Below are 14,040 nucleotides of genomic sequence, written 5' to 3'. Positions count from 1 at the left end.
CATTTAGGTTGATGTTGGCTGTTGACTTGCTGTATATTGCTTTTATTATGTTTAGATACATTCCTTGTATTCCTGCTCTTTCTAAGACCTTTATCATGAAAGGGTGTTATATTTTGTCAAAGGCTTTTTCAGCATCTAATGAGATGATCATGTGGTTTTTTTTTTCAGTTTGTTTATATAGTGGATTACATTGACAAATTTTCATTTGTTGAATGACCCTTGCATCTCTGGGATGAAATGGTGGATGATTTTTCTGATGTGTTCTTGGATTCACTTTGCCAGTATTTTATTGATCATTTCTGTGTCAATGTTCATGAGGGAGACTGGGCTGTAATTCTCTTTGTTAGTTGTATCTTTGTATGGTTTGGGTATCAGGGTAATTGTAGCCTTGTGAAAAGTGTTTGACAATCTTCCGTCTGGAACAATTTGAGGAGTATTGGTATTAGTTCTTCATTGAAAATCCTGTAGAATTCTGAGCTGAAACCATCTGGTTCTGCTTTTTTTCTATGACTTTCTATTTCTTCAGCATTTATAGATCCGTTTAATTTGCATCTGGTCTTGATTTAATTTTGGTAAGTGATATTTATCCAGAAAGTTGTCCATTTCCTTTAAGTTTTCTAATTTTGTGGAGTACGGGTTTTTGAAGTATGACCTGATAATTCTGTATTTTCTCCATGTCTGTTGTTATGTCCCCCTTTTCATTTCTGATTTTGTTAATTTGAATATTATCTCTCTTCCTTTTGGTTAGTTTAGATTAAAGGTTTGTCTATTTTGTTGATTTTCTCAAAAAACCAAATGTTTGTCTCATTGAGTCTTTATATTTTTTTTTCTATTTTGTTGTTTTCAGTTCTCAATTTGATTATTTCCTGCCATCTAGTCCTCCTGGATGAGTTTACTTCTTTTTGTTCCAGAATTTTCAGGTGTTCTGTTAAATCACTAGTGTGGGATTTTTTTCTAGCTTCTTTTTGTAGGCATTTAGTGCTATGAACTCTCCCCTTGGTGATTCAAGTGAGCATTGTTTAATTTCCATGTGTTTGTGGGCTTTCTGAAATTAGGTTGCTGTTGAATTCTATTTTTAAGCCATGGTGATCCAATAAGATATATGGGGTTATTCCAGTTTTTGGTTGTTGTTTTTTGTTTTGTTTTGTTTTTGTTTTTTGTATCTGTTGAGGTTTTCTTTGTTACCTAATATATGGTTAATTTTTTTAGAAGGTTCCATGAGGTGCTGAGAAGAAGGTATATTCTTTTATGTTTGGATGGATGTCTAAGCTCATTTGAGTCATAACATCTGTTAGTTCCCTTATTTCTCTTTTAAGTTTCTATCTGGCAGACCTGTCCACTAGTGAGAATGGGGTGTTGAAGTCTCCCATTATTAGTGTTTGGGTTTTAATGTGTTATTTAAACTTTAGTAGTGTTTCTTTTACATATGAGGGTGCCCTATGCAGAGATGTTCAATATTGAGATTTCCTCTTGATGGGTTTTTCCTGTGACAAATATGAAATGTTCTTCTTTGTCTCTTTTGAATGATTTTAGCTTTAAGTCTATTTTGTTAGATATTAGGATAGCTACACCCACTTGTTTCTTAGTTCCATTTGATTGGAAATTTTTTCCCAACCCTTTACTCTGACTTGATGTCTGCCTTTGAGGTTGAGGTGTGTTTCTTATATGCAGCAGAAGGATGGATTGTGTTTTTGTATCCAGTCTGTTAACCTGTGTTTTTTTAAATAGGTAAGTTGAGTCCATTTATATTAAGGATGTTAATGACCAGTGATTGCTAGTTCCTGTTATTTTAGTTTTTGATGTTGGTGACGTTATTTTTATGTTTTTCTCTTCTTTGGGATTTGCTGTTGTGAGATCTTATATTGTCTGTGTTTTTGTTCATATAACTAACTTCCCTGAGTTGGAGTTTTTCTTCTAACACTTTGTATAGGGCTGGGTTTGGGTTTTTTTTGTTTTGTTTTGTTCTGTTTCTTGTTGTTTGGGTTTTTTTAGGTATTAGTTAAGTCTGGTTCTGTCATGGAAATCTTGTTTTGTCCTTCAATGGTGACTGAAAATTTTGCTGAGTATAGTAATCTGAGCTGACATCTATGGTCTCTCAATGTCTGCATAAGGCTTGACCAGGACCTTCTGGCTTTCATTGTTTCCATTGAGAAGTCAGGTGTAATTCTGATAAGTCCTTCTTTATATGTTACTTGGCCTTTTTTCATTGCAGCTCTTAATCTTTATTTTCCATGTTTAGTGTTTGGGGTATTATGTGTCTAGAAGACTTTTTTGTTGAGCTAGCTTCTGCAAGCTTCATGTATCTTCATATGTATATTTTTCTTTAGGTTGAGAAAGTTTTCTTCTATGACTTTGTTGAATATATTTTCTGTGCTTTTGAACTGGACTTCTCCTATCCCTATTATTCTTAGGTGTTGCCTTTTCATGGTGTCCCATATTTCTTGAATATTTTGTATTAAGCTTTTGTTGGATTTAGTGTTTTCCTTGACTGATGAGTCTGTTTCCTCTATCATATCTTTAATTCTTGAGATTCTTTCTTCCATCACCTGAATTCTGCTGTTTGCATTTGTGGTTTATGATCATTTCCCCATATTTTCCATTTCCAGAATTCCCTCAGTTTTTTTTTAATTTTCTTTATTTTAGTTTTCAAGTATTGATTTGTTTTTTTCACCTGTATGATTGCTGTTTCTTGGTTTCCTTTAAGGGATTTGTTGATTTTTTTTTTCTAATTTTTGGTCTTTACCTCAATTTCTTTGAGAGAAAATTTTCACTTCCTCTTTAATGACCTCAAACATTCTCCTAAAGTTATTTTTTAGGTCATTTTCTTCTGCTTAATCTGTGTTCAGGTGTTCAAGTCTTGCTGTTGTAGTGCTGCTATTTTTTGTTGGTGTCATGTCACTCTTTGTGGTGTTGAGTGTGTACCTTGTCTACCTGTCTTTTCCTTTGATTAGTGTAGTTGGGGCTGTGTGGTGATGCCAGTGGATCCAAGGCTCAGATGGTTGTTCCTCATAGTGCAGTCAGGGTCATAGTTCTAGTCACCTTGGAGGTCACTCAGCATTCTTGGAGGTCACGTGGTGCTCATGGAGGTTGCTCTACAATCTGGAGGTTATTCAGGCCTGCTCCCTCAGAGGTCACTTTCTTGGGCCTACTCCAGTGGAGGTTGTTAGCTCAGGCCTGCACCAGCAAAGGTTGCTCACTCAGACCTGGTCCCATGTATGTATGTGGCTTGCTCAGGCCTGTTCTGGCAGAGTTTGCTGACTCAGGCCTGGCCCCTTGGAGGTCAGAGGTTATTGGCTTGAACCTGCTTCCTCGAAGGTCGCTCCCTAGTACCTGTTCCTACAGAGGACGCTGGCCTGGGCCTGCTGTGGCAGAGGTTGTTGGCTCCACTATTTGACTTTTTCAAGGGAAAAGAGAGGCGTGGAGATATGAAAGAACACTCTTCTGCAGATTTCTAAATAACTTTCTAAAAAGTCTAAACTTTAGCGTGTGCACAGTTAAGTTGGAATGGTGTCGGTTGATCTGATGAAGGCCTCGAAAGAGATGGCTAAATGAGTAGATGGGTATTCTGGAAAGAAGATTTGCTTTAGAGACCAGTTACTAAATGCTTATGATGTCCAAAAGAGAGATTATAACAACCAAACTAAGACAATAAGTAGAAGAGTTCAGATATGACAGATTTTGATTCAGAAAATCGATAGAACTTAGTGATTCTTGCAGAATTCTGGCTAATGGGCATCACTCAGTAAGAAGGCAACTCTGAGTACACACAGGCTAGGGAGAAAAACTGCACTCTCGTGGACATGACACTGAGGCCTGTGGGCTATAATTCTATTGCACAGTTAAGTGGAGGTTAGCCACATGGGGTGAGAGGTGAAACTGGGAGTAGATAAGATGTTCAGCAATGTCTATAAATTGCTTTTAAAGGCAAATAGACTACAGGTATGTGGAGAGTATAGAGAAATGGTTGGTACAAATCATTAGTTTGGTATCTGAATTGTGTATGTTTGCTTGAAGGTACATATGGGCAGTGATAGACAAAACACTGGGTCTAGTTTTCTTTTCAGGGATCAATACATACTTTGCTGGAGAAATCCAGAGATGATGAAATTGATGCAGTGGTACATATTCAGGGCTTGCTTTTTGTAGTAAAGAAAGAAGGATGTAATTTATTGAAAACCATAGTGCATTTCAGCTGAAAGTAACTACTGATTCCATTAATCTAGAAAGATGTCAAGAAAAAAAAATGTTAACAAAGCAAGTCTTTTGAGTCCTAAACCGCTGGACACTTCTTTGATGTCTTGACTACTTGAACAAAATGGGACAATGTACACGTCAGACAGGAAGGCCTGCACATGCTACTACCAGCACCACTCACTTTTTATTGCCAGCTGTGATATAAATCATAAGCAGTTGTTTTAAAGTACTCTCACTTCCCCTTTGTTTAGACAGAATTCTGTAAGCAGGAAGTTGTCCTTAGCTCTAGGGCTCTCTGTTTAACCATTCATCAGAACAGTTGAGAGTCCATGAAGTTTATTGATTTGCCTAGTAATTCCAAAGAGCACTGATTCATTAGCAAAATTCAATCTAGTTACTAAACTATTTTATGTGAATTGCTCTAAACAATCCTTTTTGTTTAAAAAAATGTGATGCATCATACTTCTAGATGGAATGTTGCTTTCTTACACTTATAGTGGTGTTTTCTTCTGCACATGACCACTTCTGGGTGATCAGTAAAAGATACTGAGATACTGTGCATTTTTCTTTGTTCAGTAATCTTGTTTTCTACACTTGGTAAGACTGTGAACAAAGACTTAAGGCAGGATTATAGAGTGTCAAATGGAAATTTTGGGAGATGACTCAAATTCTGTCTTTTATTGGAATGTCCGTTAGGTTGAGAGATTTATTTGTAGTAGTTCTCTTTGAATTACCCTTTACAGATCCACTAAACATCAGAATATAACACAATTATGCTCTTCCTCTATTGTCTCTTTTGACTCCAATCCTTAAGTCGCTTGGAAGGAACTTTTAGATTTTATATGGTCAAGAATCCAGCCATACCTATTAAGCTTTTCATCCCCTAAACCACAGAACACTTCACCTACTATCTTTAGAAGCTTTTCATATTCTCATTCACATTTAATAAGCTTAGTAAGGCTTTCCTCTAGGGCTAGGATAACACTTGTATGACAACAAATGCTTGAGGTTTTCAACTCAAGAAGAATAGTAAGTGTTGTGGGGGAGCCACACAGAACAGAGAAGATTACTGTTCAAGGCTGGTAGATGAACTGCACAATAGCATCTCATTTTTCTAAATAACTGAAGCCTGAATTTCTTTACTTTTGCTAGAATTATGTGATTACCAAGAAACTAATCAGAGGTTTCTGTCCCACCTGGCAGTTCCCAAATAACTACTCGGAAGCTTAATATTTATTATAAATGTTTGGCCAATGGCTCAGGCTTATTAGCTAGCTCTTATATTTAATTTAACTCATATTTCTTATCTATGCTTTGCCACATGGTTCGTGGCTTGTTACCTTAATTTTTACATGTCTTGCTTCCTCAGCAACTGGCTGGCAACTACTCAGCTCTGTCATTCTTCACTTGTATCTCTGTTTTAACTTCCCTCTTGCTTCTATCCTGCCTTGCCACATATGTCAAAGCAGCTTTATTTATCAACCAATGAGAGCAACACATACTCATAACATACAGAAAGACCATCACACATCATTTTCTTCTTTTGTCTATTCAAAAATGAAGGTTTTAACTTTAACATAGTAAATTATATAAAACCAAACAGTTATAAAGTAAGAATTACAGTTACAAGCCAGGTATTGGTGGTGCATTTCTTTAATCCCAGCACTCAGGAAGCAGAGGCAGGCAGATCTCTGTCTGTGAGTTCGAGGCCAACTATAAGAGCTAGTTTCAGGACAGGCTTCAAAGTTACAGAGAAATTCTGTCTTGAAAAAAACCCAAATCGGAAAAAAAAAAGATTCACAGTTAAAATAATTAGTCTATTTGTATTTGGCAAAATTAAAGAAAATACTCTATCATCTTTCTTTGTGAGTTTCATATCTGATTTATCTTCTACCATAACTAAGGAAAACTATATCTAGTCTTCATGATCATTGAGGACCCTAAAAGGATATAATATTTTCTTAGTAAACAGGAAGTGCATTGCAAGCAACTTCCAAAACTGTAGAAATGACAGAGACATCTGGCTGCCTGGCCAGTCACCCAAAGTTCTTCTGTAACATTGGGGCATCCATCTTCACCCTACAGGCCTAGAGTATCTGGCAGACTTTTTAGTGAAGCAGAAAATTTGAAAGACTGCCCACCTAGATTGGCAAACTTTGTCAGTTACTTTCCTTTGTGTACTGAAGATCCTGTCTTGTTTTGGCAAAGCTTAGAGCTCATTTCCTCTGGTTCCTTTATGCCTTGTTTATACAGCATACTGTCAACCAATCCTGAAAAGAACAGTTTCTTGCCCAAATGGTTAGCCTTGCCACAATGTAAACAAACACCATAATGAGTTTCTTTGATGCCCATTATTGTCTTTGAAGTAATTGGTGCTGCCAGGAACAGATATGTCTCACCATCAAGAAAAATCTTAAGTTCGTAAAACATTTTAAATGCCATGTAAATGTAGGTCTTTGAAGTGTTTGAAGATTACCTATCCATATCTTTGTATACCCCCCCAAAAAAAATAACCAACTATTATGGCTATAATTTTGAGTATTATAGATGAACTTTTAATCTGTATTTTTAATTATATATTACATATTTAAATGAGCTGCATAAGCATAATACCTTAAACAAGAGTAGAAATATACATACAGTATAGCAAAATTGACCTTAAATTTATATCAATGAACTAAAATCCATACCAATGTAGAATATTTTGAGATTGACAGTTGTGTTTTTTGAATAAAAGTAGATTCAATAATCTACCCTTTTCCTATCATTTCTACATCTTACATTTCGATATCATATATTTCTACATCATATCCCCCTTTCCTCTTTTAGAAAGAGGTTGATATGAATAACAGCAATTTATAATTAACCCTCTTTAAATAAAATTAAACATTTATAAACACTATTTTGGGAATTTGGGCATAGTTCTCTAGACTACTTCCTGCTGATTTGTGGTGCTATGTGGGGGACCCTGAGAAAATCTGAGCTAATGGCCAAGTGCTGGGAGAACCAGTTATAACCTTTGTTAATAGATATCACCTCTGTTTAGGAGAATCTCCCTTTATCAAACCTGGTCCATCAAAACCTGTAATAAATCCATAGCTTCTTGTTTCCTGCAGAAAGCAAAATTGCTTCTCCAAAGCAATGCATCTTTAAAAAAAATCATTTCTTATTTTCCTTAACAAACCCAGTTCCCACTCCCTTCCTCCTGCTCCCCCAGCAATGCATCCTTTAAGTTTCATTTTACAAAAATTTCTTTTGACTTCTATTTTAAAGTTAAGAATTTTTAAAAAATATTTAGGTTGGCATATTTTATCAGTCTCTCTTTCAATTCCATGTCTCTCAGAAGCTGTTGTTGGCTTGTCAGCATTCAAAACATTCAAAATTAATACAATACTATGCAAGATCTGACTCCCTGTGGTTTTTTTTCCATTTCTATGTGGCTTATTTTTAATTTTATTTCTCTTTTTTTAATAATTATTTATGTGCATTGGTATTTTGTCTGCATGTATGTCTGTGTGAGGGTGTCAGAAGCCCTGGAATTGGAGTTACAGAGGCAGTGAGCTGCCATGTGGGTGCTGGGAATTGAATCTGGGTCCTCTGGAAGAGTAACCAGTGTTCTTAACCATTGAACCATCTCTCCAGCCCTTATTTCTCTCTTTAAAGACTTTATTATATTATTTTTAAACTATTGTGTAAATATTGATACTCTTTTTATTTTTTTTTCTTAAGCCTATGCACATTGTAAAACACTGGAACCTGTTTAGAGGTTTTTCTGCCTGGACCTCTTTTACTGTGTATCTTTTAGCCTTTTTTGTCTGTATGAGCAAAAGCTAAATCTGCCACACAGCGTGCAGCTGATTAGCTTCTCTGAACTGAGGCCTATGTGAGACTGCAGAAACCTGCCATACAACTTAGCTCATAATGTGTAACATGAGGGCCTGCTTGTCGGGGTTTCTGGCCTGCCCAGTTCCCACAGCCATTTAGCCCCAAAGAAAATCACACAGAGGTCTCCATTAGTTATAAACTGATTGACCCATTAGCTCATGTAGCTTATATTAACCCATTACTCTTATCTATGTTAGCCACATGGCTCAGTACCTTTTTCAGTGGGCCAGATCACATCCTGCTTCTTTGATGGTCTGGGCAGGAATGCGGAAAGAGCTTCCTTCTTCCCAGAATACTCCTTTTCTCACTGCCCCACCTCTATTCCCTGTCTGGTTTTCCTGCCTATACTTTCTGCCTGACTATCAGCCAATCAGCATTTATTTAAAATATAATTGACAGAATACAGACAATTCTCCCACACCAATAGTGTCTGGTGGCTGGCTTTGTCTTGCAGGCAGCTGTTGGGAGGCATGTCTCTGTGCTGCTGCTAGAATGAGACTGTGAGACTCTGAAGCCCAGTTGCGGCTCCATTTCTGTGCATTCAGTTTTCTCAGGTGTTATGTGGATGTTGGTGCCATTAAATGCTGTAGGGTGGTCTTTCTGTATGCTGTGAATATGTGTTACTCTCACTGGTTGATAAATAAAACTGCTTTAGCCTATGGTAAGGCAGGATAGAACCAGGTGGGAAATCCAAGCAGAGATACAGGTAAAGAAGATTGGGACTGCCAGTCATTTGCCAAGGAAACAAGACACGTAAACATGTAAAAATTAAGGTAACAAGTCATGAACCACGTGTCAAAGCATAGATAAGAAAGAAGGAGTTAATTTAAATGTAAGAGCTAGCTAATCATAGACCTGAACCATTGGCCAAACACTATAATTAATATTAAGCCTCTGAGAGGTTATTCAGGAATTGGTGGGTGGAGAGAAACCTCCAATTACAGGAAATTCATTATAGGTAAGAGGGCAGGAGTGGGATTGACCTTTAAAAAAAGCAAATATTATTTAAATTCTCATTTTATTAAGAGTAAAACATTACATTGTTTTGCTCTTTTATCAATTTTACTGAGTTCCTTGGACTTGCTGCTGCTTCTGACTTGACTTGCTCAGAGGAGACTCCCCTAATCTGTGTGGATCCATATATAAGTTCTTAAAGTCCGTGTTAATTACAGAACATCATTGGTCCCTTTTTTCTTAAGTAGACATATTTGCTGCTTAAATACAAGCTAGACAGGGATACCTATTAGCATATTTTTTAACATTTCAGGAAACAGTGACATCTAGGCCATCTGATAATAAAGTGCAATAAGAATATAGCACTGACAGCAACTGCTGGAAACAGATGCAGAGACCCACAATCACACGTTAGGCTAAACTCTGGGAATCCTGCTGAAGAGTGGAAGGAAAGATTATAGGAGCCAGTGGGGTCATGGACTCCACAAGAAAACCCACAGAATGAACTAACCGGAGCTCATAAGAGCTCTCAGAGGCTTTGTGGTACTAACCTATGTCCTCTGTATGGGTGTCAGTTGTGTACCTTGGTCTTCTTGTAGGACTCCTTACAGTGGGAGCAGGGCCTGTCCCTGACTCCTTTACTGGCTTTTGGGACTCTGTTCCTCATATTGGGTTGCCTCATCCAGCCTTAATATGGGGGGGGGGAGGTGCTTAGTCTTACTGAAACTTGATAGTCCGTGTTTTGTTGATATCCGTGAGTGGTCTGCCCTATTCTGAATGGAAACAGAGGAGTAGTGGAAAGGAAGGGACTGGGAAGAGAAGGGGAAAAGGAATCTGTGGTCAGGATGTAAAATAAATAAATTAATTTAAAAAATGTAACACTGAACAGATAAACCGTTTATGGCAGAAAAACTGAAGTGTTAGTCAGGTTTGAAATTTCATTTACTGAATACCTGTGCAAATTTTCACCTCAACTGTTAAATATACCTCATTAAAGATTAATATGGTAAAGAAAAAAGCTAATGTCATGACAGTTTCTAAACAGTAGTATTTGTTGAGAGAAACATTTCTCTATCAGGAAACATTCCCACCTCCCTGTGTGTGTGTGTGTGTGTGTGTGTGTGTGTGTGTGTGTGTCCCTGCGTACATGTACATGCAAAGCTAGAAAAGAAATAACTCTACTTCAGAGATGAAGCTATTTTTCCATTCAGTAAATATGTATGCCTGGTAATGTAGCTTAGTAGCAGAATATGTGTTTCTTATAACAAGGCCTTGGGTTCAATCCTTAGCACTCCCCAAAAGCTATAGACATGTGGGTATATATGTGCAGTGTGTTTGTGTTTATGTGTGTGCATACTAGCAAGGATTAATTTTAAAGTTTCAAAGTTATATGTATGTTGTATTAATATTCACATTGTTATATGTGTATATGTAAGGATTCATTTTAATATCTACTCTTTCTCCCAGTGTCGGTCCTCTACACTTAACAGCAAAAGAACCTTATCTAGTTATAAAGCATATACTCATTTTTGTAGGAAATCCTTTTCCCTTCCAACTCATTGCTCAACATTGAGCCACCAGACCAGATGTTGTAAATTCTGGTGAGCCATAATACCTGTCCTTCTGTTACAGATGTAACAATGAGAGTGAGTGGACCCAGATTCATGAGAACATCATCCGAAAGTCAAGCACCAAGTACTCCGCCCCCAGTGCCAGCCATGGTGATGTATTTCTTTGACAAGAAACTTTTGTGTTGCATTTGTATGTGCTAGCCATGTAGCACTTCAGTGGCTGGTGTGGATTGACTGAATTGTAAAGTTTTATTTCCTGCTCACATTTGTTTCCTTCCTCGGAGTTTTCTAGTACTAGTTCTACATCTAGTCATTTAAGACCGTTTTAGTATCTGCTGACTAAAATATATTTTGGTTTTTTAATAATGAACTCTATACACTTTGCTAAATAACTTGAACTCCAGTCCAGTGAGCAAAATGTTTCAAGGTTCGTTACATTGTTAAGTCTGTTTTCTTGAACAAAAAGACAAGCATTAGTATCAGTGCTCTTCCTACTCCTAATGAATGTCTGCATCTTGAAGAAAGCCTGGCACTAATGATTAGTTTTTTAAGAAAACTATCAGGGCAGTGGTGTAGGTTAGTGATAAAATGTTTGCTCAACATGTAGCTCTAGATTCTATCCCTAGCACTGTGGCAGGAGAAATGGAAAAGAGAGACACTTGGTGTCTTTCATAGTACAATGCGCAGAGTCGTTATGTGATTCTGAATAAAAAAATGTTTTATTTTTTGTAGGTCTTATTATTTCCCTACAGCTTTTTCGTGGTGACATGGAACAGATTCGGAGAGAAAATCCCATGATATTTAATAGAGGATTAGCAATTACAAGAAAATTGGGATTTCCTGATGTTATCATGCCAGGTAGGAAGAACTACTTGGGGATGGGGAAGGAGATGGCTTAGCAGAATGGAGTTTAGTGCTCCTTGCTTGAGCAGGTGGTAAGTTATTCAGGTGAGCTATACAGTCATTAAAGTCTCTGCCTCCCAAGTCAGGTGACTGACTGTAGTTTTCAGCAGTAGCCCTTTGAGTCTTGTAAGCATTTGTTCTTCACCAGAAGCCCTGGTCCTGTGTTCCCCAGTGCAGCATGACAGCTCAGCATATGGGCTTTATGGAGTTCTGGCAATAAGAGAACCAACATGAAATTTCTTCCTAGAGATGTGTTTTTGTAACCTTTTCCATCACATTCCCTAGCTGAAGATTTCCTCACAAGGATTTCCCACTTCAGGGGAAGAATTTATCAAAATTCTTCACTCTCAGAGACTCCAGTTTGTATAGGAATTATGGGTACATTTTAATGTAACAGAAAATAGATCATACAAATGGTATAAATTTGGGCATTCTAGATATTATTGCCTGGTCATTTTCTCAGCAGTTGTCTCAGTGGAGTTTCAGGGCAGAGAGGAGGGATGAGCAGCCTCTCAAGTATTTCCTAGGCCAATACTAGTCTTGTGTTTTCTGTTAGGTGGGCTGAGGCAGAGCTGGAAAAGTGTATCTGAACTGCTGCTGGAGCTGTTAAGAGCTGTCAGAAGTGAAAGGGCTGGGTAGAGATTGGTGGTAGGCAGTTGGATAACCAAGAAGACACGAAGGATAGGAAGCTCAGAACGGGCAATACTTGGCTGTCTGGATAAATTGACTCTAGGAAAGGTGGACCTAGCCTCTCAGTTGAGTTTTAATTCCCTATGCAAAGCTTGTTTTGCTGAGAAGAGCCAGGCCTGGGTGGATTAAATGTGACTACATTATATGTCATTTATTAGTTCTTCCTGATTCTTCACTAAATCTTCTTATTGGAATCATTTGCCAATGTACACCCAAAGGGGAATGTGACTTGAGCATAAAGAAGGCCCACACAATGGGTTCCAGCTACTCTGTTTGCCCAGATTTATTTTCTGTCACCTTCAGTTTCTCCCCGTGAATATTGTGTATACAGAGTAAACTGCTGTGCCCTGCTTTTATTTCCTACTTATGAACACAGGAGGCTCTTTGGATGGCAAATTTAGGCCAACTAGATCAATTATGTTTATTGCTAAGTGCTAAGAGACTTCATGCTTATGAAGGGCCTCCATCTGGCTGTCATAAAGGTGAGTGTTCCATTGGAAGCTGCTCTTATACTTTGCTGATCCCATTCTTCAGCCCTTTCTGTACCCTGTAACCAGGGAAAGGAAATCCCAAACAACACTCTCAGCTTTGCAGCGATGTGACTTTAGAAAGAGAATAAAGGCTAACTGAAATTAATCTAATGAATCTAATGACCGTTTCAAAATTAGATGTCTGGAGGCTGACTCTGGTGGAATAATATATGTCCTTTGAGCCCTTTTTTTTCTTAAGTTTATTTTTTTGTATAATATCTGGACATTAACTTCGTAATAGCTCATGGAATTGGAGCTAACTAAATAGAATCTAGAAAGAAGTAAAGGTCAGTCAAAATTGTACATAACGTCTTGGAAAACAGCTCAGTCAATTGAATGCTTCCTTTGCAAACATGAGGACCTGAGCTCAATCAGTAGAACCCATTTTAAAAAGCTGGGTAGGGTAGTGTATGGTATAATCTCAGCACTCCACTTGGAGGCAAAGATGAGCAGATTCCTGAGGCTTGCTGGCCAACCAGCCTAGCAGACTTGGCAGAGCTCCATGCCAGTGAAAAACCCTTTCTCAAAAAAAATCCAAGGTGGACAGCTTCTGAGAAATAACATCTGACTTTCCTATAACCTCCACACATGCATATATTTGTACAAATTATATTAGCAAGATACATTAAAAAAAACTTTCATGTATGGAAAATACCTTCTGCTCGAGTACTCTCCCTTACTTTGTAGCATTGACACACAGGTTTAGAACAGATTTTTATCTGCACTAAAAATGACTGGAAGTGTGTGATGTCAGGCATAAGTGAGACGAACTGAAGTTAAGGAAGTATTTTCCTGAGAAGCTAAAGTGTCATCAGATGATTTTCTCTACAAGGCACACGACATTGGGCATTTCTCGGAGACCTGGGGCCAGGACATACAAGTGCTACTTCTGGGTTGTCTGCCTTTGCAGTGATGAGTATTATAGCTAAAAGTAAGCAGTATTTTGTATATATTCTGTCCCATACTCTATCCTTTCTCCTTCTTAGGAAAGAGCCTTTTACATAAATGGCAACCCTTGACATTACAACTGTCGTCGTCTTATATTGTGCTCCAATATATCATCAGAATGGGTTTCACAATCCTCAGACAGGGTGTTAGTCCTGCACCTACAGGTTCTACTAAAGTGTGTGTGTGTGTGTGTGTGTGTGTGTGTGTGTGTGTGTGTGTTTGAGGGGAGGAGGGAGAGAGAGTGAGGGAGAGAGAGCGAGAGCTCATGAGTGTGTGCATGCATACATGTGGTCAGTCTGGTTTGGGAACAATGACTGTAGGGAAAAAGGCCTTGGAGAGTCTGGTAAGTCATAGCCATTTCTCCT

The 14,040-nt window shown here is 37.9% G+C and overlaps 1 protein-coding gene across 7 annotated transcripts in view; it reads left to right on the top strand.

Moving 5' to 3' along the window:
• Positions 1–14,040, top strand: part of Dock3 (dedicator of cytokinesis 3) — a 389,362-nt gene that overhangs the window by 254,274 nt on the left and 121,048 nt on the right. For all 7 annotated transcript variants that reach the window (XM_085689689.2, XM_085689687.2, XM_085689686.2 and 4 more), the window contains exons 13-14: positions 10,666–10,754; positions 11,337–11,462. In XM_085689689.2, coding sequence (XP_085545815.1) covers positions 10,666–10,754; positions 11,337–11,462 — 215 coding nt within the window. The remainder of the gene's footprint in view (positions 1–10,665; positions 10,755–11,336; positions 11,463–14,040) is intronic.

The sequence above is a fragment of the Myodes glareolus genome, chromosome 4 (genome assembly GCF_982192425.1).
Source record: "Myodes glareolus chromosome 4, mMyoGla1.1, whole genome shotgun sequence".
Classification (NCBI taxonomy): Eukaryota; Metazoa; Chordata; class Mammalia; order Rodentia; family Cricetidae; genus Myodes; species Myodes glareolus.
Note: the sequence above shows the minus strand (reverse complement) of the source record. Positions and strands in the feature narration are given on the sequence as shown.